Genomic DNA, 25,351 nt, shown 5'->3' with positions numbered 1-25,351 from the left:
ATTCCAGCTTACCACCTTTAAGAAAACTTAACCCCAAAACAAATGAACCCAAGGCAATAACAGTGCTAATATGTAATCACGTACGATATTAAAGAAATTGTAGATACCCTGCACATTTAGTTGCAGACAACACATTATCCGAACATATATCTGAACAGGCTTCCACTTAACCTGTTTAATCTCAATTTGAAACCCGATAAGAATAACTCAGAGAATAGACAATATGAACATCAGACCATAGATGTGATTATATACCAAGTTTAACCTGTCCACGCCTCTTATTTTATTGATAAGATTCGAGAATTAAGACTACAAATATAAGCTAAATCGCGTGCTACACATTCACAATAGGAAGGGCACCTGTCCAACATAACCAATATCCTCAGACCCAAAGCCTGAATCCCATTCAATACTGCATCTCATGTCCATTCCCACACACCAAAAGGCTTTAAACATTGGATGCACAGAGACCTTGCAATAACTTCTAAAAGATATGCACAACAGAATAACACTGTTATCTCAGTTTAAACCTGAGCTAAGAATTTCATATCTTACCTTTCTCCAGATTAGAAAGAAGTTACAAACACAGATATAAAATTTGTAAGGCCTCATATAGCAATTTTGACATTAAAAACAGAGTTCACACTGAAGAAAAGAATAAAGCTGAAATGATGACATTAAAAACACATGGACAGATAGCAAGTCTGTACAGCTTTGAGGCCCTAAAGCTTAAAATCAAAGGAATTATTCCAATGTGACCATCAAATCTCACCCTACTCTTTTGATCACTAAAAAAATAGACTCCTCTCCTATATATTATGCACAAACCTGCAGCCTCATCATCAACCAGATCAAAATGAAACAGCCTCCATGATATCCCAATTAAATGTGTCCACCAACACTATTATAAGCAAGGAAGTTATAATGACCAAGAATTATGAATCATAATACAATTAAAACGTTATACCAATGAGAATGAGCATAGATCCAATCTGAAATAAGATGAAATTATTGAACCCAAGCAGAGAACTCTACTCAACACTTACATGTATATGCCACCACTAATCAAAATAATTCAGCTAGGCAAATTAGAAGAGTAAAATAGCAAAAATAATAATAATAATAATAACAATATGTGTGTGTGTATATATATATATATATATATATATATATATATAAGAAACACGTTACCTGAAAACAACAAGGATAGATCAGAACTCAGTGAAACTCGAGCATATCAACCTTCTTTTCCTCTTCTTATTCCCCTCTTGCTCCAGCAACGATTTAGTGGTGAAGATTCAAGGAAATGATGACCAAACAAGGTGAAAAGGGATAGATATGTGATGGGAGAAGATGGAGCTGATTTAGGGATTCTAAATGATGGTGATGAAGTTATAGTGTAGATCTAGGAGAAATCACAGATCTAGCACTAGTGGAGGTGGAGAAGTGGATTGAGATGAACACAGACCCAAAGCTTTAGATCTGGGAATTGAGGCAAGCAAGGTAGAAAATGAGGCTATAAAATGAGAGCGAAAAAAAATCCGACCAGAAATTGGCCGGAATCCGGTGAAGGCCTAATCAGAGAAAATAAAAAAAAAGAGGCTAGGGTTTGATTTAGGGATTTCTCTTTCTTTTCCTTTCTTAGATCTCTCTTAGCAAAAGACCCTAAAAATGAGATCTCATTCTCTGATAAAACCGTAATTGAAGAAAATCCGGATCTGCTTAAGGAAGAACAGAGGATGGCCGGAGGTGGCAGATCTTGCCAGAAAAATAGAGGAAAGGAGCAGATTTGGATTTTCTTGGGTAGCAAAAAGAAAAGATGACTACAATGAGAGAAGAAAACAATCTAACCTATAAAGATCATCGGAATTTATGGAGGCTCGCCGGAGGTAGTGCCTGGCCGGAGAAGATTACCGGAATACGGGTTTTCTCGCTCTCTCTCTCTCTCTATGTTTTAGACGAGAATGAACAGTGCCCTTCTTTCTTGTTTTTGTTTTTTTTGTTTTTTATAACCTTGAAAAGCTGCTGATAACGGCACCCCACTAATTGATGATTGCACAAAATATGATAGGCGCGCGGAAAATGATAAGGTGCGCCCGCCATTTTTGTCTTATTTGGCCAGGGCGCGACCTTCGCAGAATCAATGCACCCCCCTTCTCAACTGGATATTCTCCTCCGCGGATAAATCGCCCCCCTTTTTACACTTATACTATGCCTCCTTCTCAGCTCGTCCTATTTGCCATTTCTCTGCAGATTTTGCCGAAACTTTACGGGGGCCTCAGTGAGACCCTAACCCAGCTTAGGATAAAATTCGGGGCCTCAACTCACTAATTTGACAAGGTCTCTCACAAACACTACGAACTTGTGTCCGGTCAAATTGGGGTGTCTACACCATCTCAGATGACTATGTTGTCTATCTGAACGAGTGTGACTAAGACGGTGAAATGGATAATGATTCACTTTCATTTGGCCAAGCTGTGAACAATGATCGATCAACTCAGTGGCTGGAAGCCAGGAAGGATGAGTTGCTCTTGATGGAAAAGAACAGTGTCTAGGAACTCACTGAGTTACCTAAAGAGGTCAAGCCTGTACGCTGTAAATGGGTCTTCAAGACTATAAGAGACTCCAAGGGTGGTATTGAAAGATATAAGGCCAGATTAGTTCCTAAGGGGTTCACTTAGAATGAGGGAATAGATTACAAAGGGACTTTCTCTCCAGTGTCAAGGAAATACTATTTGAGGATAGTCATAGCTCTAGTGGATCATTATGACTTAGAGTTGCACCATATTGATGTAAAGACTGCATTTTTGAATGGTGACCTGCATGAGGATGTCTATATGACACAACCTGAATGTTTCAAGTTTGAGGGCGAGAAGAACCTAGTTCGTAGGCTTAAAAAGTCTATTTAGGGACTTAAGCAAGCTTCTGGGCAGTGGTATCTGAAATTCCATGAGGTTGTGTCTAGTTTTGGGTTCAAGAAAAATGATGTAGATCAATGCATATATCTTAAGGTTAGTGGGAGTCGATTCATCATACTAGTGTTATACATTGATGATGTGCTACTTGCCAGTAGTAACCTAGGCATGCTTAACGAGACAAAACAATTCCTCTCAAGGAATTTTGATATGAAAAATCTTGGAGAAGCATCATATGTTATAGGAATTGAGATTCACTGGGATATGACTAGAGGACTACTGGGATTATCTCAGAAGGCCTATATAGAGAAGTCCTTACGTGATTCAGCATGGATAGGTGCTCCCCTAGTCCCACCTCTATAGTTAAGGGCGATGTATTCAGCTAGTTACAATGTCCCAGGAATGCACTGGAATAGAATGGGATGAGATATATCCCTTATGCTTCCGTAGTTGGGAGTCTCATGTATGCTCAGGTCTATATCTGTCTAGATATTGCATTTGCTCTTGGCATGCTTGAGAGGTACCAAAGTGACCCAGTTTGGACCACTGGAAGGCATCCAAAAAGGTCATGTGTTACCTGTGAGAGACTTCAGATTACATGCTCACTTTTAGGAGATCGGATAGCCTTGAGGTGATCGACTATTCTGATTCTGACTTTGCTGGTTGTTGGGCACCCATCGGTTCACTTCTGATTATATTTTTATGCTTGCAGGAGGACATATTTCTTGGAAAAGCGTCAAGCAGAGAATAAAGGCTTCATCCACTACGGAGGAAGAGCTTATTTTGTGTTCAGAGGCTTCAGCTCACGCCTTATGGCTGAGGAATTTTATTTCAGGACTTCATTTGATTGATTCTATTGAGAGGCCACTGAAATTTCTCTGTAATAATTCCGAAGCAGTTTTCTTTTCCAAGAACAACAAGTTTGGAGACGGCTCGAAGCATATTAGATCTAAAGTTTCTTGTTTCGAGGGAAAAAGTTCAGAATCATTGTGTATTTGTGGATTACTTAAGCACCGCACTTATGTTGACAGATCCTTTGACTAAGGGCTTGTCACTGTAGACACCCCATTTTGACCTGGCCCTAAATTCCCAAAATCAAATAAAATCCGGAAATCAAATAAAGCTTCCAAAATTCGAGACCTAAAACTGAATTCGGAATCTTCCGAAACCACGCTTCAAGTTCCCGAAACGAATCATCAAATGTTTTGAAACCGAGTCCTGAAATTTCCAAAAAACCAAATCATAATTGCAAAAAATCCAAAAAATCCTCCTTGCAAAGCTTTCCCAAGAATTTTTGTAGTCCAGAAAACTCCCGTGCCCCTGTATGCACTTTTGTTTTGAAATTTCCAAGCTTTTCCTTCATCTTGCGAAAATTAGAAAAAATTACAAAATACCCCTGAGATTTGGTATTAGCACTCCTCTATTTGAATCCCCTGAGTTCAACTGTATACCGCCACACCCCTATCTTGATATTTTCACCAACCCATCATGTCTTTTAGTGTTTAAAGAGTCATCAATGGTCATTACCGTTCCCAAAATGCCCTACAAGACGATAAAATGAAGAAAAGACAAGTTGAGTTTTGTCAATATCAAACCACAGAGGTGCCAATATCATTCCTCCACAAGAGAAAAGCAATTTAATTTCCCCCTTCAGTTGGCTAGACCACCCCTATAGTCTATAGACGCCTATAGTGTAGTAAATACACTAAAGAGGGCTGTCCAGGCAAGAAAAGGGTGCAAAATATATCACTTCTCGTTTCTTACCACACTCTCTTCTCACCGAAATTTCGTCATCCCTAGGAAATCTCCAAAAAATCTGGAATTTATCTCCGAAAAATCTCCAAAGCCTAAATTTCAGTAATTTCGATCGAAATTGTGTACGAGATAAAATATTATTTAATATGATTACGTTAGATTTCGTCCGAAATTCGGCTGAAATTTCGGTCTTGGTGAGGAACGAAATGCATTGCGAAACCGAAATTTGAAACCTAGGTCGTAGTCCTAGATACATTCAGGGGGCTGTCCCAAAAGAGAAAAGAGGGTCGAATATATCATTCCCCTTTTAAAAGGGGACGAATTAGGGTTTCCAAAGAGGGGTTCTTATCATTTCGTTAAAAAAGGCAGAGAGGGTTCTCGATTTCACAGAGAGGGAGAGAAAGGGATCTTCGTTGAAAAATCCTAGGAGAGAGAGAGAGAGAGAGAGAGAGAGAGAGAGAGAGAGAGAGAGAGAGAGATAGAGTTAGGGTTTCATCAAATCCATCATCTACATCTTCATGTTTTGGTAGAAAGGGTCTGCAAAGGAAGCTTAGAGTAGGGTTTCTCAAGCTTTTGAAAGAAGAAGAAGAAGAAAAAGAGAGCTCGGCCTCCACAATCTTCATCCGACCACTCACCATTTTCACCCAAATCCGACACCAATTTCGCCATCAGACCCCTTCACCATTGCTAGCAGCCTCCCTTGCTTGATCCCATCCCCATCTCAATCTCCACAGACCCTATTTCTACTCCGATCACACCTCCATAGTTTCTGGCAAAAATCACTAGCTCCCACCATTTCTTTCAATTCCAGCAACCCTCCTTCTCCAGCAAATTTTATTTGCCACTGGTCATCCCCGCGAGACCCGTGCCATCATCGTCAACTATTTCTTCATTCCTGTAAGTGATTTTCTATTAGAATTTCATTCCTCTCTGAAGCCTGTTAAAGTTCCGTTGATGTGTTGTTGATTCATTTTGTAACTGGATTTTAAGAAGGGATAGATTCGATTTGCATTGAAAGTAGGTTTAAGCATGAACCATTTGATTCATATGGTGTTTGTTCACAGAGCATTATACCTGGAATAGAGGAATTTCTTCCAATTTTGTTTGGATTTCAAGAACCAAATGCTTTAAAATTGTCATTTCAAAATGATATAATCTAATGAATACTCTGTATATTGGTCCCCTTTCCAGTTTTAGATGTCAAAATTCCATGATTCTCCTTTGAATTCATTTTCCAAAGCTTGGGCATGTATAGTGACAGGCCATGGTTCTCATTGCTCGAATGGATTATGCTTGCAGAAAACCCTCAAAAGTTTTTTCCCTTTCATTTTGAGCGAACTGTTATTGGTATGAATATGTCCTGTCGTCATACAAACCAACCTGACCAACCATTTCACTTTGGTTAATTTCGTTGACTTGTTTAGTGAATTATAACAGAATTGGTTGATCACTGAAATGAAGTCGGACAAAGTAGGGTTAGTTTGTAGGGAGGCCAGGGTATGGCTATGGTGATGCTTCTTCACTAGTGAACATTAGGTGAATTGATGTCTCTATTTTCGCAAAGTGAAGCAAGTTTACTCCCATAATAAAAATCGAATGAATGTTTTCAGCGCAACCATGTCTTGCTACCTGCCTAGTTCTAGCTTGTCTTTATATTTGATGCGGAATGATATTAGACCATCAATATCTTGTTAATTATATAACTCAACCCCATATTGGCACCCCATACATTCCCATCTCGTGTCCTTTTGCCTTGGCCTTTTAAAAGTGCCTCATTTTCTTGCAAGTTATTTATATCTCAACCCCATGTTTGATATGTGCACACTTTTTCTGTCTTGTTGTTGCCGTCATTATATTAGTTGTTTGTTGTCGCTCATCTCATTTCTTCTTTATCTTCCAAATCTCCTTTTTCCAATCGATTATAGTTGAGGTGCTTCCGTTTGAGGTGTGTGCTTGAAATCATTGCTTTTTTCAGTTGGGGTGCTTCATTGCTTTTGAAGTGTGTGCTTGAAAGAGTGTTTCAAATTCCATGAGGATCGGTAGTAGACCCATGATGTCATGCCAATCGAGGCTCATTCTGGCCTATTGAGGCCCCATCTTGCCCATTTCGGCCTTCTTGCCCATTTCAACATTGGTCCATTGTGACCCATTTCTTGCCCATTCCGGCATTGGTCCATTGTGAACCATTTCTTACCCATTCTAGCGTTGGTCCATTGTGATCCATTTCTTGCCCGTTCCGGCTTTGGTCCATAGTGACCAATTTCTAAAGGGTTCGGTATACGAACCGGCATACATGACTCGCCCATTCCGGCTTGAGTCCAATCCAGTTCTTTGAGGCTCTTTGCAGCTCATCTTTCACGTGACACATCCTTCAACAACAGGCGATATTCATCTTCAACAATATCAATAACAGGCAGACACCAATCGTACCAGTGTGCATCAATATTTGCAAATTTTTATATTTATTTTTTGGGAAAATCTATTGTAATCAAACGTATATCGATTTCCAATCCATATACGTTTGAGGGGGCATGTTAGAATATATGGGATCCAATGGCTGTAGTGGGTTGAGATTCAGCGTTGGATCATCTTGGTCGTAGATTGGGCATGTTGGTTAAAGGGATAATCTTGATACATTAGGCACCTAGATTAAATTAGTAACTAGGTTAGATTAGAGTATTATACTAATATCTCTTTCCATGTTTACCATGATCTTCTTTCTATGTTTATCATCGAAGTGCTCTATATAAGCACTACTTGATTATCTTGTAATTATATCCAAGAATAATGGAAATTCTCAGATTTTGTCACATTTGGTTAGTTAATTGCTTTTGTGAAAGGCAGTAAATGAAAAGTCATGAAAAAAAGCATACGTTTGGGGAGAGGGATCAGTGTGATGAGGAGTTGCATCCCTTCCCACAAACATCTATAAAAGAAACTCTTGGGTCCTTGCTTGCACACGACAATTTAGTTTCTAAGTCTCTACAAATCCACGTCAAAGAGAAGAGGAAAACTGTCACCATCACTGTCTGTTGTGGAACAAGGAGAAATACCGGACTAGAATCCCTTCCAGTGGGAACAAAACGATATCCATGGCTTCCTGTCTGTCTTTTTCACATTTCAATTCAATCCATACTGTTAATTGAGTTTGCTCAATGTTGGATCGCCAAGATCCGTTGCTAGTGTTCCTATTGTGTTTAACACTAACATTTTGATGACACCTCCTAGTTGGAAATTACATATTTAAGAATGAAATATGGGTGTGTTCGGTGACCGAATGTTTTTTCCCAAGCATATGTGAAGGATTGAAGTAATTGAAGATGGAAGAGTAGCATGCAAAAGAAATTGTGGAAGAGGCATAGAAATTGAGGAAAACTATCTCATGTGCTAACTATCTTCAAGCCCGGAGATAAGAACATTTTTGACCGTTCAGTTTACCTTTTCGGTAGGCCCCAAAGATCTCTTACAGTAAATGATTTTAGCCAACAATTTAATTGCAATAAAAATAGATGGCTTAGATAAATTTGAGTTTTATGCCGTAAAACTAGTGGTCATTGGATCACTATGTTTGTTTTACCCATTGTTTACCACTTGCAATGGATCCACGGAAAAGAACACCTTTATGTTGAAAAAGAGACTTGAAGCACCGCAGTTCAAATTTTATTCAAAGCCTCTGAATTATGGAAATAAAAAAGGTTTTGACCCCTGATTACATAAAAAAAGAGAAGATGAGTTTAGTGCCATTAACAAACATTGTAGTGCCAATATCGGTATCTCATATAATGGATATATATTATATGCACTTCGTCCCCAAGACGATACCCTAAAACCTGCAATCCAAGGAGCTTCTAGCCGTGCGTATTCGTTGTTGCAGCCATGGAGGCCACATGAACTGTTGAAGATGTTTCCCCTAACAAGTCTGTGAAGGCCTACTTGACTCGTCTCATCAAATCAGTATAGGTAAAAAGCCATCATCTTTGATTATTTCCCCTCCACATCTCCTCCTATCCACTTATGTGATTTTCTTGAAATGAAGAGGGATCCTTTTCCTGGGTTTGTTGATTAGGGTTTGTGACTATGGGTTGTTTTTCCTAGGTTTTGTAACAAAGTTCGTGGGGGTTTAGGTTCTAATATTAGGGTTTGTCTCTATGATATTTCATTGCATTTTTCTTCGTCCTCAGTCCGTCTCCTTGTAATGAACTAGCTACCCATATTTCTTGGGTTTGTTTTTTTATCTTTTAGGGTTAGGGATTGTGGCTATGGATTTATGATTTGGGTGGGTCGCATGGTCTCGAAAATGAGGCTTTTTGCTAGGTCATGTAACAGATTTTCTCAGGATATGATTTGTGTGGGTCACGTGGTCTTGTAAATGTGATATTTTTGCTAGGTGGTCTATCTAACGTTTTTCTTAGGATTTTGGTTCTATTATCAGGGTTTGTTTCTGGTCATTCGTCCTCTCATCATTGTGATGGTTTTTTTTTTCCTATTCGTTTCTGTATTTTATTTATCTCAGTTTCGATTTTTTGAATACTCCATGCTCCTATTTTTGTTTTCAGTATAAAATCTGTACATTGCAGTGAAGTGTATGGTTTTGGGTTTTTAAATTGGATATTTATTTAGTTATTTCGTAGAATGTTTTTCTAAGGCTTAATTCAATCAGATTTTGATTAATATTTCTATTTGTAAGCTGACAGATGGATTCTATGTCACTGGGTTCTGCTTTTCTAGTATAGGACCGTCAAATCTTATAGTCTGCTTTAATCTCAACTTTGCATGTTGAATGTGCATGATTAAGTGGTGGTTCTCATTCATGGACACTGCCCAGTTATCACAGTGGCCACCCTAATGTCCAAGGGCTGGATCTCTCGTTGCTGATGCGGATGTTCGGTCATTTTCATTCCATCCATCTGTTTATGGTGTGTCGATCAGATGGCTGGAATTATGTGGCGGTGAGGTTTCTGTATCATTGGCCATTCTTGATGGGCCCTGCTAGATGACTAGTTCCTATATGTGTACACGTGCCATTGTATGTCATATTTGGTACTAAACTAGGCCTCATTTAGTCTGTTTTTTTTTTTTTTTAATTTTAATTTTGTTTTTGTTTTTGTTGCTTGCATGGCTTTAGTGTTTTCAATTATTTGATTGATTCGTTATGTAACAATTTTTCAATATTGTTTTAACTTTCTTTATACACTTGGTTCTTGTTCTTTATACCCTTAGGTCGCAATTAAATAATGCTCACTTAGGGCTAATATGGTCCAAGTCATGCTCACTTAGGGCTAATATGGTCCAAGTCTGCCATGAAGTGGGGTGTGGGGTGTGGGGTGGTGTGGGCCTTAGGTGATGTGGACAACCCCCTCATTTAGGTTCCAACATAGCATAATAGTAAGATAAAAGTCCTAGATACAAAAAAAGAAGCTAATCCAATATAGTCATGGCTGGATCACGTCATAAGTTCTTTTTGCTTCACAAATTTAGGGAAAGCATGCTTACTAAACTCTTCTTAATTACGAGTACACACCATATTCAGGTGGCTGTTTTTCCATTTTGATAAGCTGAAGGTGTATTTAAAACTTACCATTCAAAAAAAATAAATAAAAAAAATGGTGTATTTAAAACTTAAAATACTCATCTTAAACTTAATGTGGATCTTTTTCCAAAAACTTCAACCCTAAATCTACACGAATAAAACATTTTAAACTTTAAATTCCCTAAAATTTGTAATCTTAATCAGCTGGAAGTCCTCTTTGTTACTTGCAATTCTAACCTACATTAATCCTTGACTCTGATAAAGTTTTGAAATTAAAAGCGGTGCTCCAGTGCTATGGAGTTGTAACATTTCAAAGGTGTAATTTTTGAAAATCTAAGCTGCATGGTATCCATCTTGTAGATGATGAGAGAGACAAAATAGTGAGGTTTTTTTTTTTTTTTTTTAAAAAAAAAAAAAATTAGATTAGCGAGCTTGCTTGTGTGCTTTGTGGAGATTTATGAAGAGATGGAACCCGTTGTTGAAAGGTGGAAAGAAAACTATCCGCTTGGAAGTGGATACTCGTTTCGCTTAGGGGCAAAATCACTCTTATTAAGGTGGTATTAGCAAACATCCCCATTTATTTCCTCTCTTTATTTAGTTGCCTGTTGGTGTGATCAAACTCATTTTTTTAATGTTAGAAAGCTTTCTTTCAAACGAAAGGGAGGACCGAGATGGTCAGCCCTGATCCCAATAATATTAAAATTTCATCATAAGGGGGAACATAGCAAGTGACAACACAGACAATAAAAAAGATACAAATCAAGGGGGGAGCAAGTCAAACATTTCCAGCCCTGATCTAACCCCATTCTTGCGAGGCTATCCGCCTCGCAATTGACCGTTCTTCTAACATGATCATCTAGTGCTCTGTGGTGCACCCTCTATCTCAGCCAAAGTTTGTAAATTTCATTCCCCCCCTAGGGTAAGCTTTTTTAGTTGGGCGGTGAGCCGTGGTCGAATCCAGACAATTGACTTCGTTAGGAAAAATGGGTATGTGGCTTGTGGACCATTGCCTCCTATGTTTGGAAGATGGAGAAGCCATAGACCACCTATTTATACATTGCAGGGTTACGAGAGAGGTATGGGGTTTTATATTGGCGCGGTTTGGGATCTGCTGGGTGTTCCCGCAAACAATCCCTGAGTTGATCAAGACTTGGGAGTTGGTTCCCTGTAATAAGAAAGGGAAGGTCGTATGGAGGATATGTCTCCTAGCTACTTGGTGGGTTATCTGGAAAGAAAGGAACTCTAGGGTGTTTGATGGGGTAGCCAAAACTCCATATTTGGCTCTATATTAAAGTTATAGCATTATCCATCTTGTGGGCGAGAAGCCTCCCGCTGTTTAGATTTGTTTTGGCTTTCGACTTATATTGTGCAATGATAGAGAGGAGAACTCAGATTGCTCAACATTGGGAGGCACCGCTTGAAGACTTAATCAAACTCAATTTTGACGGGTCTAGTTTGGGCAATCCGGGGCCTGCGGGTATTGGGGTCTTTGTAGTGACTCTTTCGGTTCGGTTTTGTGGGCTTATTCAGGCCTTATTAGTATATGTGATTCAAGTGAGGCCGAGGTAAGGGTGGCTTACCAAGGCATCAAGCGAGTAGATAAAGACCTCTATGATAAGGTGATAGTGGAAGGCGATTCTAAAAATGTAGTTAGATGGTTGTCGGGGCGGTAGCTCCACCATGGAGGTTTTTATCTTTTTTTTTTGAGGAGATCTCAGACTTAACTTCTGATTCTTCTATTTTCTTTAATCATGTAAGGAGATCCTCGAATGGTGAAAACATATTCTCTAGCTAGATTGAGTGTGAGTAGGGTGGGTTTGGAATGGTACAATTTCTTCTCACCTTGAGATATTTGTATTTTGTATTTTAGTTCACCTTCATGTACTCTGTGAGGACCATCTCGGTTCTCTTTCTATCAATATATCATATTACCATTTCAAAAGAAAGAAAGAAAGAAAGAAAAAGACGATCGAAGACCCGGCCACAAGGTCTTGGATCTCGTCAAAGAACTGCGCAAATCTGTAAGGAGGAAAACGACAACCCCTAAGCCATCGGATGACGGTTATGTAGTCTCCTTCCACCACCACTCTATCCATGCTAGCCTTGTCCAAGCACTTTATACCTTCGTGAGCCGCTTGAACCTCAATTTTCGTGCTTATCCCAATTGTTGGTTCAGTTTATGAATGGCGAAAAGGAGCATAATGGCCCTATCGTCCGATGGAGAGAAGAACCTATGATTAGCTTCCGGTAGTAGATCCTTTAGATTCAACGTCAACTATGCTCCAACCTAGGATCGTTGGCGAGGAACATTATGAAACTGTGCAATTGTACATCTTTTTGATATATATATATATATATGAGGAAACTGTTGGTGAGGTTAAGCTCACCAAACTTATGGTGAGCTAGCTTGCCCAATCACATGGGTCCCACATTTTGGGGAGTGATCCAAACCATTCATTTGCAAGGCCTTATCATAGATAGGGGGTGTACCAAAAATCAGCTCCATAGGATCATCCTAACCCCTCCATTTGTGGAGGACAAAAATGGGGCAGATTTGTGTCTGTCCATTTTTGTCCTCCACAAATGGAGGGGTTAGAATGATCCTATGGAGCTGATTTTTGGTACACCCCCCATCTATGTAAGGGACTTTCAAATGAATGCTTTAGATCATCCTAACAAAGTGGGCCCCCATGTGATTGGGCAAGCTAGTTCACCATAAGTTTGGTGAGCTTAAGCTCACCAAACTTATTTTCAACTTTATACATATAACTCATTATAATGATAACTCATTAGAATGATAACTCATTCTGCAGGGTTTTTTTTCTTACAAATAAAAAAATATCTCTATCTCTATTCTCTGCTGAAAAATGCCCCCATCATCTCTAAGAACACGATACCGGGAGGACCCGGGTTACCCAAGCTAAACCCATCAAAATTAAGCTTTAATAGGCCTTGGGAAGGGGGTTCCCATTGAGCAGATTTCGAGGGAGGGGGTTTCTCTGTGGCAACTTAGAAGAGGAGAAATTTCCACCTTTTTTTAGTTAGGAGGAGATTTGTAAACCGATTAAATCGGGTGTGTTAGGATTCCATAATTTGAGAGGTGTTAACAAATCTTTGCATGGGAAGTGTCTGTGGAGGTATGGGGAGCAAAGGCTTCAACTTTGGACTAGAGTCATTGACAACAAGTATAGAGCCTGTCTTGGTAACTGGATCGCTGATGATGACACTAAAGTACCATATTATTTAAGATTCTTTCTATGTGTTCCATAGTGTATGATTATCACATACTGATCCTCTAGGTGGTTGCAAGCAAACTGATTTAGAGCGGGAAATATGTTTTATTGGGAAGTGTGAATTGGAATTTTTCTGCTCTCTAGAATAAGGGAACAATGTGTCTAGTGTGCCGAATTTAGGGTAAAATGTGAACTAAATGTTTCCTGGGAAACATAAATAGAATTCTGCCCCTTTTTTTGAAATCACTGTTGCTTGCTTTCACGGTTTCACCTTTTGCATTTGTTCGCACACACTGGTAGTCATGTTTTCTTTATCAAAATATTTTCTAGGTTTTCAGTAGAATGACAAATTGAAAATTTGTATGGTTCAATTACCTCTCTGTCTCTCAGTAGGAAACTGATTTTAGAGCGGGAAATATGTTTTATTGGGAAGTGTGAATTGGAATTATTCTGCTCTCTAGAATAAGGGAACAATGTGTCTAGTGTGCCGAATTTAGGGTAAAATGTGAACTAAATGTTTCCTGGGAAACATAAACAGAATTCCGCCTCCTTTTTTTGAAACCACTGGTGCTTGCTTTCACCTTTTGCATTTGTTTCGCACACACTGGTAGTCATGTTTTCTTTGTCAAAATATTTTCTAGGTTTTCAGTAGAATGTCAAATTGAAAATCTGTATGGTTCAATTTCCTCTATGTCTCTCAGTAGTAAACTTGTCAATACTCAAAGGAAAATGTATAGATCTACATGAATTTCTTCTCTTAAGATTGGTGAATATACATGTTTCTCTTTTCTCTTCTCTGTTGAAATGTGAAGACTAAAGAAAATGAAACTTTTTCTTGAAATGATTGAGATCCTATTCATTGCCTGTATGCTTTGAAGTCAAGGCTTGTTGTTTGAGGCACACAGATCCATTTTTTTGTCAGGTTCTTAATGACCAAGGATCTTTCAAGTCCGATATAAATTTTTTGCATGGCTCTAAAGTACTATATTATTTAAGATTATTTTCTATGCGCTCCATAGTGTCTGATTATCAAATCCTGATCCTCTGGTGGTTGCAAGCAAACTGATATTGGAGCAGGAAATATGTATTATTTGGAAGTGTGAATTGGAAAATATTTCTAGGCTGCTTTTTAAAATTAGGGAATATTGGTCCGTTGTGCTGAATTTAGGGCAAAATTTGAACTAAGTGGCTCCTGGGAAACATAAATAGAATTCTTCCCTTCCCTCATTTTTTCTCGTTTCTCTTTGTAAATTTTCTGCCCATCAGGTGATACATTGGTTCTTGATGTTCAGCAACCATTCTTTGTAATCTCAACGAAGGTTTTTCATAGACATTGAATACGTGGATGCATCGAGGCGGCTTATTCATTTTTAAATGAATTCTCTACCAATCTTAAACTTTTTCTTTGTTTTTTTTTGCGTAGACATTGGATTTTGTTGCTGTGAAGTTTACAATTGTAAAATGATATCCTTACATGCATCTGTTTTATTGTCTGTTGAGTAGCTTCTGATTAACTTCTGATTATATGCAGGGATGGAGGATGTTTACTTGGTTGCTTTCTGATAGGTCTCCATAGGATGCATTTTGCATTCCCCAGAAAGTTCTGAAATACATTTAGCGTGGGGGGGCTGTTATCTTCCTGAGAGGCTTTGCTGCTATGCGTGGTGTATTTGCATTTTTATTTTCTCGTGGCTGCAATTTATTGACCGGTGCTGCTTGCTGACTTGCCCACCAAAGTTATGGAGATACAGACTTCTGGGAAACCTATTGATTCTTTGCTAGAGAAGGTCCTTTGTATGAATATCCTTTCCTCAGATTATTTTAAAGAGCTTTACAGATTAAAGACTTATCATGAAGTTATAGATGAGATCTACAATCAAGTGGATCACGTGGAACCCTGGATGACTGGCAACTGTAGAGGTCCTTCAACAGCATTTTGCCTTCTCTACAAGTTTTTTACGATGAAACTTACTATCAAACAAATGCATGGGCTATTGAAGCACCCTGATTCTCCCTATATTAGAGCTGTGAGTATCCTCACATCCACATTTTCTTATGGTACTACCCTCATTGATAGTCTTACTTAAGTTGCACTTTTTTTTTGCCCTGCATCTGTTTTTTGTTAGCTTTGGATCCTTCCATGTCTTCTTCAATCTTTTTTGGGCATCTATGCCCTGTACTTACCAAATAGTTTCAAAATTTGTTTCTTTTCTCATGATAATAGATTTTCTTTAAAATTTTTTGAATTATTGAAAACTTCATGAAGGTTTCCAACAAGTCTCGAATTTATCTGAAATTGCAAATTTATTTCAGATAAATTTCACCATACTACACAAACCTTTTAATTATCAGTAAAGCGGGAACTGAACCTGCAATCACTGAAAAGTGAAAACACAATTGAAACACTTAGCCAACTCATTGTCACCTTCACTGAAGCCTTATTATGTAAAATATGTTGTATATATATATATATATGTATATTAAATAAAAACACGAATTTTTCCCTATCTTTTGCAGATTTTTTTGAACATTTTCTTTGCTGAATTATCAAGTTCCAACTTGGTAAATATGGTATGCTACAATGCACACGGGATGAGATGATTAAATTACTTTTCCACCATACATGGTAGATTGTAGAGCAAACATATGCATGAATACACATATACACAAGCGTGTTCTTATACTTATAATCAATCTTAAGATCCACTAGGATTTTTCATTTTCTGCTACATTTGCTCCCATAACAAGTACATGCACACACACGGTACCAAATTTCATCATGAAAAGAGTCAGTTTCAGCTGAAATGTTTCGGTATCAGCCCACATTAAATCATAAGGTATTTGATTTATTACAATATTTCTCTTTGATTTCTGTCTTGTTTTGGTTGATATGATCAAAATGCTACAATGAGTGTGTAACCAGAACAAATAATTGAATTAGGGCAACCGAAAAGCAAGAAGATACTGTAAAAAGGAACGGGGACAGAAATAGACCGTTGCAGGCCAACTTAACATTTTTTTTTTAATGGTGCCAACTTAACTTTTCTGCACAGGCCTAACCTGGTAGCGAACCACCCTTCCCTTTGGGGGGAGAGATGGAAGGCATTAGTAACAGGTGCCAAATCCCTGGTGCATTATAGGGGGTCTTAATATGACCAGGGCCATAGGGGAGAGGGCAGGGAGCAGTAGGATCATCATGTTTTTTTTTTTCAAAATGCAGGTGAGATTGATCGAGTGGTGGAATGAGTCGTGGTGGAATGAGTCGATCCTTCTGGCTTGGCTGATGTGGTAATTAACCAAAATCTGCGTTATCTGAAATCCAGACTCATGCATTGGAGTAAGGCCAACTCTTGGGTAATGCCAGAAAGGGAATCTTGGTTGATTGGCTAGAATGCCGGATATCGGTCAAGTGGAAGAGATTGGAATGGCTAGTCTGGACGAGTTGACTGAGTTGGGAAGCATAAAGGAATACAACCTACTTATCCTCCACGATGAAATCTGCTGGAGACAAAGGTCTAAAAACAAATGGTTAAAAGAGGGTGATAAAAATACCACTTATTTCCACGGGATTGTGAGTGTTAGAAGAAGATGAAATTGGAGTGGACCAGTGCTCTCCATTTAAGGATCAAGGTGAGAGAATAAAGAGGCCATCATCAAAGAGATTGTGGATTTTTACTAGGTTCTCTACTCAATTGAAGCAGGGGGATACCCTAGACCAGAAGTGGATCGAGTAGCCTTGGAAAAATTATTTGATGAGGAGATAAGGGTAAGTTTGATTTTTCTGAGCAGAGATAGAGCCTCTGGGCCGGACGGTGTCTGCATTGCCTTCTTTTAGTGTTATTGGGATGCTGCAAAAGAGGATAATTTTCTTTTAAGGAATTCCATGAAGGATTAGTCCTTGAGAGAAGCACGGGAGCAACTGTCATTGCGTTGATTCCTAAAGTTAATAGTGCGGATAAAATTTTGGAAAACTTCGCCTCCCATGTCGCCAAAGTCATTTATTTTCCTAATATGTACAATTAATAGAAAAACAAAGGAAGGTCAATATCATACAAGTAAAAAGAAGGGGGGAGAGGAGCAACAAGCCCACCAAAATTTAAACATATCAGAAAAATGCAAAAAACTGCAAAGAAGTCATCCATGCCAACTAGGGCTGCAAACGAGCCGAGCCGAGCTTTGGGGTGTTCGGGCTCGGCTCGTTTAGTTTTTAAGAAGGCTCGTGTTCGGCTCGGCTCGGCTCGGCTCGTGAAATATTCGAGAAAGCTCGGCTTGGGCTCGGGCTCGGCTCGGCTCGTCTCAAGAATGATAAAAACATACATCTGTGGGATTTGAACTCAAGCCCCCTCTAAATCCAGCGCCTTAACCACTCCGCCAAACCTTCATTTGTGATAAACAACCCACATTCTTTTATTTTATATATAAAAAACAAACATAATCCAAGCTTTAAAGCTCGGCTCGGCTCGTTTATGAACCGAGCCTAAAAAGCTCACGAGCTTTTCCGAGCAGAACTATACAAAGCTCAAGTTCGGCTCGTTTATTTGGCGAGCCTAATTTTTGGGCTTGGGTTTGGCTCGTTTAGTAAACGAACGAGCCCGAGCCAAGCTTTTTACGAGCCGAACCCAAACATGTTCGCGAGCCGGCTCGGTTCATTTGCAGCCCTAATGCCAACTCCTCCACGGCCTTCAAAATATTGAAGATCTCTCTGAAGAGACGTCTAAATCTTCATGGGACAGACTCCATACGAAAATACCGAATAATGTTGAGCAAATCATGGTTTAAATTCCACTGAAATGACCGTAATGTTTCCATTTCCATTCTCATGGAAACGAAATCTACGTGATTTCCTTTTACATCATTTTTTTCCCCGAAATTTTGACCGAAATTCCTGAAATTTGATCAAAATTCTCGAAATTTGACCAAAATTTCCAAAATTCAACTAAAATTTCCGAAATTCGAACGGAAGGGTTGGAACGACAGAAAAATGGAAAGATGTTATTATATGCATTTCATTTCATTAATGTTGAGAATGATATTTGGTAGGCAATATCATTGAACTGCACAGCACATAAACCATATCTTAGGCATGGGATGTCAGATTGATAAGGCACCAATAATACCTCGTAACTCTATATGGAATGTAGTAGACATAGAGTTGGGGTCCTCAGAGGAGAGAATGATCATTGTACTCTCTTATACGTCATTATATTGTATTTCTTTGTTGACTTGATTGGACATGTGTGACAATGCATGTCACTAGTCGTTCGATGTGATTAAACCATTATGGATATTTTTGTTCCTTATGTGATGCTTTCTTTCTTTCTTTTTTTGTTTTTTTTTGAATGGTAAAAGATTTTTATTCCAAGCTTAAAAGACCGAGAAGGTCTATACAAGGAACTAAGAGAAATAAACAGAAAAAATGCAGAAACATTCCCGCAAGGGACGAGATGTCTCCTTCAGGACGAAATATCATGGAGACAGTAGTCCAGAGTCAGTTGGTTAAAGGAAGGAGATAAAAACACTGCTTACTTTCATAATATGGCCAGTGCAAAGAGACAGAATAATAGAATCGAGGTATTGGAGGTTAAGGGATCCTTATCCTGCAGCAAAGATGCGATTACCAAGGAAATTGTTGACTACTACAAATCGTTATACTCAGCGGAATGTCTTGTCAGGCCTAGGATGGACGAGGTTCCTTTTAAATCTCTTGATGATACTAATAGCTCGGGGCTGGAAAGTCCTTTTTTGGAGGAGGAAGTGGAGAAAGGGGTCTTCTCGATGAATCGTGACAAAGCTCCGGGGCCGGATGGCTTTTGCCTCGCCTTTTTCCAGGTTTGTTGGGAGTATGTGAAGGGAGATATAATGTCATTTTTTCGAGAATTTTATTCTGGCATGGAGTTGGACCGAGGAACCGGCGCCACTTTTATTGCTCTCGTGCCAAAAGTAAAAGGAGTAGTGAAAGTCTCTGACTTTAGGCCTATTAGCTTGGTCGGCTGTCTTTATAAGGTGCTGTCAAAAGTATTGGCGGATCAGGTAAAGAGGGTCCTTCCATCTATCAAATCCGAGAATCAGAGCGCTTTTGTTAGCCAGAGACAAATTTTGGATTGCTCGCTGGTAGCAAATGAAATGGTGGATTGGATGGCAAAATCAGGTGAGCAAGGTGTTATTTGTAAGCTGGATATGGAAAAAGCGTATGACCGAGTGGATTGGCAATGTTTGGATTATTTTCTTGAAAGGATGGGTTTCGGTGTGAAGTGGCGAGGGTGGATTAGAAGCTGTTTATCTTCAGCCTATTTCTCCATTCTTATTAATGGCTCTTCAAAAGGTTTTTTCAAATCTTCGCGAAGCTTGCGCCAAGGGGATCCTCTCTCTCCCTTTCTATTTGTAATTGTTACGGAAGCTTTGAGCGTGCTATTGATGAAAGGCAGATCGGAGGGTATGGTCTCCGGGGTTAAATGTAGCCAGTTTGGGATTGAGGTATCGCACTTACAATTTGCGGATGACACCTTACTCTTTAGCTCCCCCCCAGGCCTCAAATATTCTTAATCTCAAGGCGATTCTCCGTTGTTATGAATTAGTAACAGGGCTCCGTTCAAACTTCTCAAAATCAAGACTATGCTGTGAATATCGCCTAGGCAGAAGCATCTAGTCTAGCCAATATCGTGGGTTGTTCATTGGAAAGTTTGCCCGCTTCGTATTTGGGATTGCCCTTGGGGATGGGGCGACCTCACAAATGTGCATGGGATCCCATTGTGGAAAGAATCGAAAGAAGACTTGATACTTGGAAGAGGAATTTGGTCTCTAAAGGAGGCCGATTAACCTTGATTAAGGCAGTTTTGGCCAATATTCCCATTTACCAGTTATCGTTATTTAAATGTCCTGTGAATGTTGTTAAGCGTATTGAACAGATTCAGAGAAGATTTTTGTGGGGGGATCGGAGAAGAAGAGGTCTTTGGCCCTAGTAAGTTGGGAACAGGTCTGCAAGCCCATCCAAGGAGGAGGCCTCTGTATTCGCAGGATCAAGCAGATTAATCAAGCATTAATGGGAAAATGGCTGTGGCGGTTTGGCGAGGAAAAAGCAAGATTATGGGCTAAAGTAATATCAGGGAAATATGGTGTTGCTCCCGGTAATTGGGTTTCTCTGAATAGCATGAGCAAACCTGGGGTGACAATTTGGAGGGATATTCTCTGTCTAAATTCACATTTTGATCGAGGGGTCAGATATAGAGTGTATTCCGGCGACAGGATATCCTTCTGGTCCATGCGGTGGTGCTCTAGTTCCCCTTTAAAAGATTTATTCCCTGACATTTTCTTAGTTGCTGCTGATAAGTCAGCTCTAGTGAATGACTGTTATGAGAGAATCGCTGGTAAAGTCATCTGGAAACCACTCTTCAGGAGGAATTTCTTTGATAGGGAATTGCCTTCGGTGATCAATTTATTTCAGGTCCTTGATAAGAATTACATCAGCTTAACAGGGGAAGATAGAAGGCTCTGGGTTTTGAAATCGTCTGGTTGCTTTTCAGTCAAGTCTTTCTACAATAGCTTGATACCCTTCGAGGAAAATTTATTGGCAGCAAAGGTGTGGAAAATAAAGGCTCCTCCAAGAGTTTGTTTTTTTGGCTGGTCAGCGTTAGGCAACTGGATCCAAACGGTGGACTTTCTGAGAAAGAGGAATATGCTGATTATTGACCATTGTGCTCTGTGCATTGAATCAGGGGAGTTGATAGATCACATCTTCATCCACTGCAGAGTAGCTCGGGAGGTATGGGGAAGGATTCTAGAAAGGTTTGGTATAAATTGGGTTTTTCCATCATCTATTAAAGAGCTGTTTGCAGGATGGACGTGTACACCATGGGGGAAAAAAGGTAAGCAATTGTGGTGGCTTTCTTTGTTGGCCTTCTTATGGGTTACGTGGACTGAAAGGAACACTAGAGTTTTCGAAGCTAAATCTCCTTATTTTCTATTCATCAAGGCCATTTCTCATACTATCTCTTGGGCTCGGGCTCTTCCGATTTGTTTCGGCCTTCGACTTGTGGGAGGGTTGGGGCGTAGTATGTAATAGTCAGGAGATTATTAATATAACTTCTCAGCTTTGGTGCCCTCCCCCTGAGGGGCTAGTAAAAATAAATTTCGATGGCTCAAGTTTGGGCAATCCTGGCCCTGCGTGGATCGGCGGCGTATTAAGAGACTGTGCCGGTGACGTCATTAAGGCTTTTTCTGGCCCAATTGGAACAGCAGATTCGAATGAAGAGGAGGTAAGAGCTGTGCACCAAGGCTTTCTGAGTTTGGATAGGGATCGATTAGGTAGTTGTATTGTAGAGGGTGATTCACTTAATGTTATAAGATGGCTTAGGGGCCCTAGGTGTCCTCCGTGGAGATTCCTTCATTTCTTTGTTGAGATAAAAGACCTTTTAGAAGGATGTCCGGTACCATTTCAGCATGTGAGAAGATCTGCTAATGTTGTGGCAGATAAGTTGGCAAAAGATGGAGTATCGAAGCAGGTTCTTGAACTTTTTGATTTTCTTCCGCCCTAAGTGTTTTTTCTGGGGTTGTATAAGATCCTCGTGGCTTGTAAGTGTGTCGTTATATTGTAAGGGGGACCTCCTCAGTCTTCTTTTAATATATTCTGTTACCATTCAAAAAAAGAAAAGAAAAAGGGACGGGATGCTTATGTGATGGTTTCAAAGTATGTATTTGTGCTTATTCTAGAATTTTCCAAAGTCGCATCTTAAAATTTCATCATTTGCATATGTTTTTTTAGAGATTAAAAAATTTCATCATTTGCATATGTTTCTATATGGTTCCGTGATTTTACAAGATTTCCACCGAAACCAAAATGTTTCCGTTTCCATACTGACTGAAACTGAAATTTAAAACCTTGGAGCAAATTACCCCCCACTCATACCTTAGAAACATCGATTAGGGCCTTAAGTTTGACCACATTTTATATTGCGCAGACTTCAGCCTCCACAACATCACTATCCTTTCTAGGGCCTGCATAAGATATAATAATCTAGGAGTTACAGTCGAAGAAAACTCTCCCATAAAGGAGTATTCAAAAGATATATGATAGAGATGTAAACACACCCTATCAATGTAAAGTTTTCTTCAATTATCAAATACCATATAAGTGTATTGTCAAATATCACACATGTAAACACGTCTTATACATGTAAGTTTCTTCTTTATGTTATACTACTCATTTTTTGTAGTGTAGTCTCTTTATGGAATTAATGAATGATGTGGTTACGTACATTTTGTGTTTCCTACATATATGTGTCTCATATTATTTCAGATATCCACGACAATGCATGTCACTAGGTGTTCATTGTTGCTAAACTATTGTGAATGATTATCTTGCTTATGTTATGATTTCTAAGTGTGTATTTGTGGTTATTCTAGCATTTCTTGAAGTTTTATCTTAAATTTCCTTCATTTGCTTATGTTTCCATACATTTTCGAGATTTTACAAGATTTCCACTGAGATTTTCAAAGAAATGTTGTTTCCGTGTGACTAGAACGCATACCAAAATCAAAACTTGAAACCTTTTGCACACGTTTTCAATTCCATTCACGATAGAAATGAATAAGATTCGAGTCAACAAAGAAAGGAACGCTTCAAAAAAAAGCCGTAGCGCCCCTTCCACGTAAGGCCCCTAAAAAAGATTTTTATTTTAGAGAAAAGTTCTTTCGTGAAATATGATCTAAGATTCTTCATGCTAATGTTTTTAGATCTGATCAACCCAGCTTGGTATCATTAATAGACAGTTAATAATCTGCTGATGCACCAAGTAGTGCTATTACCATGGTTTCCATATTTTTTATACAATTTGCAAACTCAACCCATTTAGATATCCACATTTGTCGTACTCTGATGCACTGGGACTGATACCCTGAAATGCTGTGCAGATTGGTTTTCTGTACTTGCGGTATGCTGCAGATCCAAAAACTTTATGGGGCTGGTTTGAGCCTTATGTAAAAGATGATGAGGTATCTATCAATTTACTTTTGTTGAATTGCTCTCTTATTAGTATCTATGCTCTAAAAGAACCTACATCTGCAAGCTCGATATTTAGTTAAAGAGCTCTTCTTACCATTCAAAAAGAAAAAAAAAAAAACACAAAAAAAGATCCTTGTTCTTTTCTTCTCATTGAATTCATATCTCCGAAAGTCTTTAGTAAAAGCATCCCTCTATCTTGAATAGGTTCCCATGCAGCCTCTTTTAGTTGGACATGTTACAGTTGAGAGGTTTTTGACGTAATCGTAAACCATCACATGTTACAAATTTCTATTTCTTTTAATTGTCTGATGGAAGGAATTCATATTGCAAAGAATGATTATTTCAAAGCAAGTTTATGTCTAGCATATAATGTGTAGTAAAAAAAACTTTTTTCTTCATCCACATTTTGCGATGACTGGAATTTTATTAAAAGAGAAAAAGAGATATAGAACACACAAAAGAGAAGAAAATTTATGGAATCAGAACCAAATAGCTAGTTTACAAAGACGAGAGCGAGTCACATATTCCCAAGCAAGTGAATTAGCTGTCTTGTTAGTCAAGCAAGGGTGTCCTCACGTTCAATTTGCCAATGGAAAGAGAAACATAAAAGGAAGATAAAACGGAGAAAACATGGCGATGCGTTATAATTGCAAGTCACATAAGTAACTTGTGCATGTTGGCCTTATCAAATGCTCGTGTCAATTATCATGGATGGAGTTATTTAAGTCATAGATTCTTTAATTTGGGGTTTTCAAGTTTTTAAACTGTTTTAATGTGGTTTTTGTTGGCCCTATTATTTTATGAATTGAATATCCTTGTGGGGATTTAGAGGTTTTTTTTTGGGTCACATTGGGAGTCTCTTTAGAAGTTTAGGTTATGATAAATTCATTGTAGACTAGGGTTTGCATGGGGTTGTATATTGTTTTTATGAATTTATTTCGGGATTTTTTTTGAATTGAAGAAATAAAAGGTCATCTTCTTGAGAGAATCTCAAATTTGAGGGTGTGATGTCTCAATTTTGGGAGTGCTTTCTTGAAACTGAAATTTTATAGAGGTTTAATAAATTGGTTGAATGGAGGATTATTTGATTGGTAGAGCTTAAAACATTTATTATTATTATTATAAAAAATTTGTTTTGGGAGTGTTTTCTTGAAATTTTGTAGCGATTTATTGCTGAAATTTTACAGAGGTTTTAATTTGCAAAAATCAGTTGAAATATTGAAGCATTTGAACCATTCAAAAAAAAAGAAAAGATTGAAGCATTTGATAGGTATTGAATCGTGTAATTGCTTGGATCTTTTTCTGCTTTAATTGGTATGGTGTCAAGTTCTGATCCCACATGCTATGCTGAATTGTACCAAAAATTGGTGAAAATCATCTCATATTGTGATGTTGTGAATTTTTCGATAAGCTACCAACAATGGGACTAAATTTAGAGGTAACTAAATAATGCATGGAGGGATTCTATTATATGTGATCATGCAAAGTTTGATCAAAATAATGCAAATGTTGGATAATCAAGAATGATAAGTACACCAATATGATCATGAGTTCGAATGATTAGCTGAACATATTGCGAAATTGGGGTGGTTTGAGACAGGCTGAAGATATTGTGAAATTGGGGCGATTTAAGACAGGCTTATTATCTCAAACTGCTATGCTATTGTTTAAGAGCATTGTAATATGTTTTATTTCTATTGGTCTGGGGCTACCTCAGCCTGAGTCTCTTCACTTCCATGAATAAATTTATCTTTTCAAAAAAAAAAGGAGAAATTAAAGATTAAATTAGAACATGAAAAAACTGAGAGAATTCAAATAAAAATGATAGACCTGAGAAGAAGATAATCAGTGTTAGATCAACGCTATATTGATTCATAATCCAAATGAAGCATACTAAGGAGCTGGAGTAGCTAGCCTAGAG

General features: G+C 38.6%; 1 protein-coding gene across 3 annotated transcripts in view; it reads left to right on the top strand.

The window, feature by feature from the left end:
- Window positions 1–4,986: 4,986 nt before the first annotated feature.
- Window positions 4,987–25,351, top strand: part of ATSRL1 (PRP38 family protein) — a 61,702-nt gene continuing 41,337 nt past the window's right edge. Inside the window, exons 1-4 of one of the 3 annotated variants that reach the window (XM_077358901.1) lie at window positions 4,987–5,567; window positions 9,496–9,619; window positions 14,965–15,460; window positions 23,340–23,420. In XM_077358901.1, the coding sequence (XP_077215016.1) occupies window positions 15,173–15,460; window positions 23,340–23,420 (369 nt within the window). In that variant the 5' untranslated portion in view covers window positions 4,987–5,567; window positions 9,496–9,619; window positions 14,965–15,172. Of the gene's footprint in view, window positions 5,568–9,465; window positions 9,620–14,964; window positions 15,461–23,339; window positions 23,421–25,351 lie in introns of all 3 variants that reach the window. The other 2 variants (XM_077358900.1, XM_077358899.1) reach the window with 2 other exon arrangements.

The sequence above is a fragment of the Tasmannia lanceolata genome, unplaced genomic scaffold (assembly GCF_043159265.1).
Source record: "Tasmannia lanceolata isolate RefF3 unplaced genomic scaffold, GAP_Taslan_0.1 ptg000018l, whole genome shotgun sequence".
NCBI lineage: Eukaryota > Viridiplantae > Streptophyta > Magnoliopsida > Canellales > Winteraceae > Tasmannia > Tasmannia lanceolata.
The sequence above is the reverse complement of the archived record's forward strand: the minus strand, read 5'-3'. Positions and strand labels throughout refer to the sequence as shown.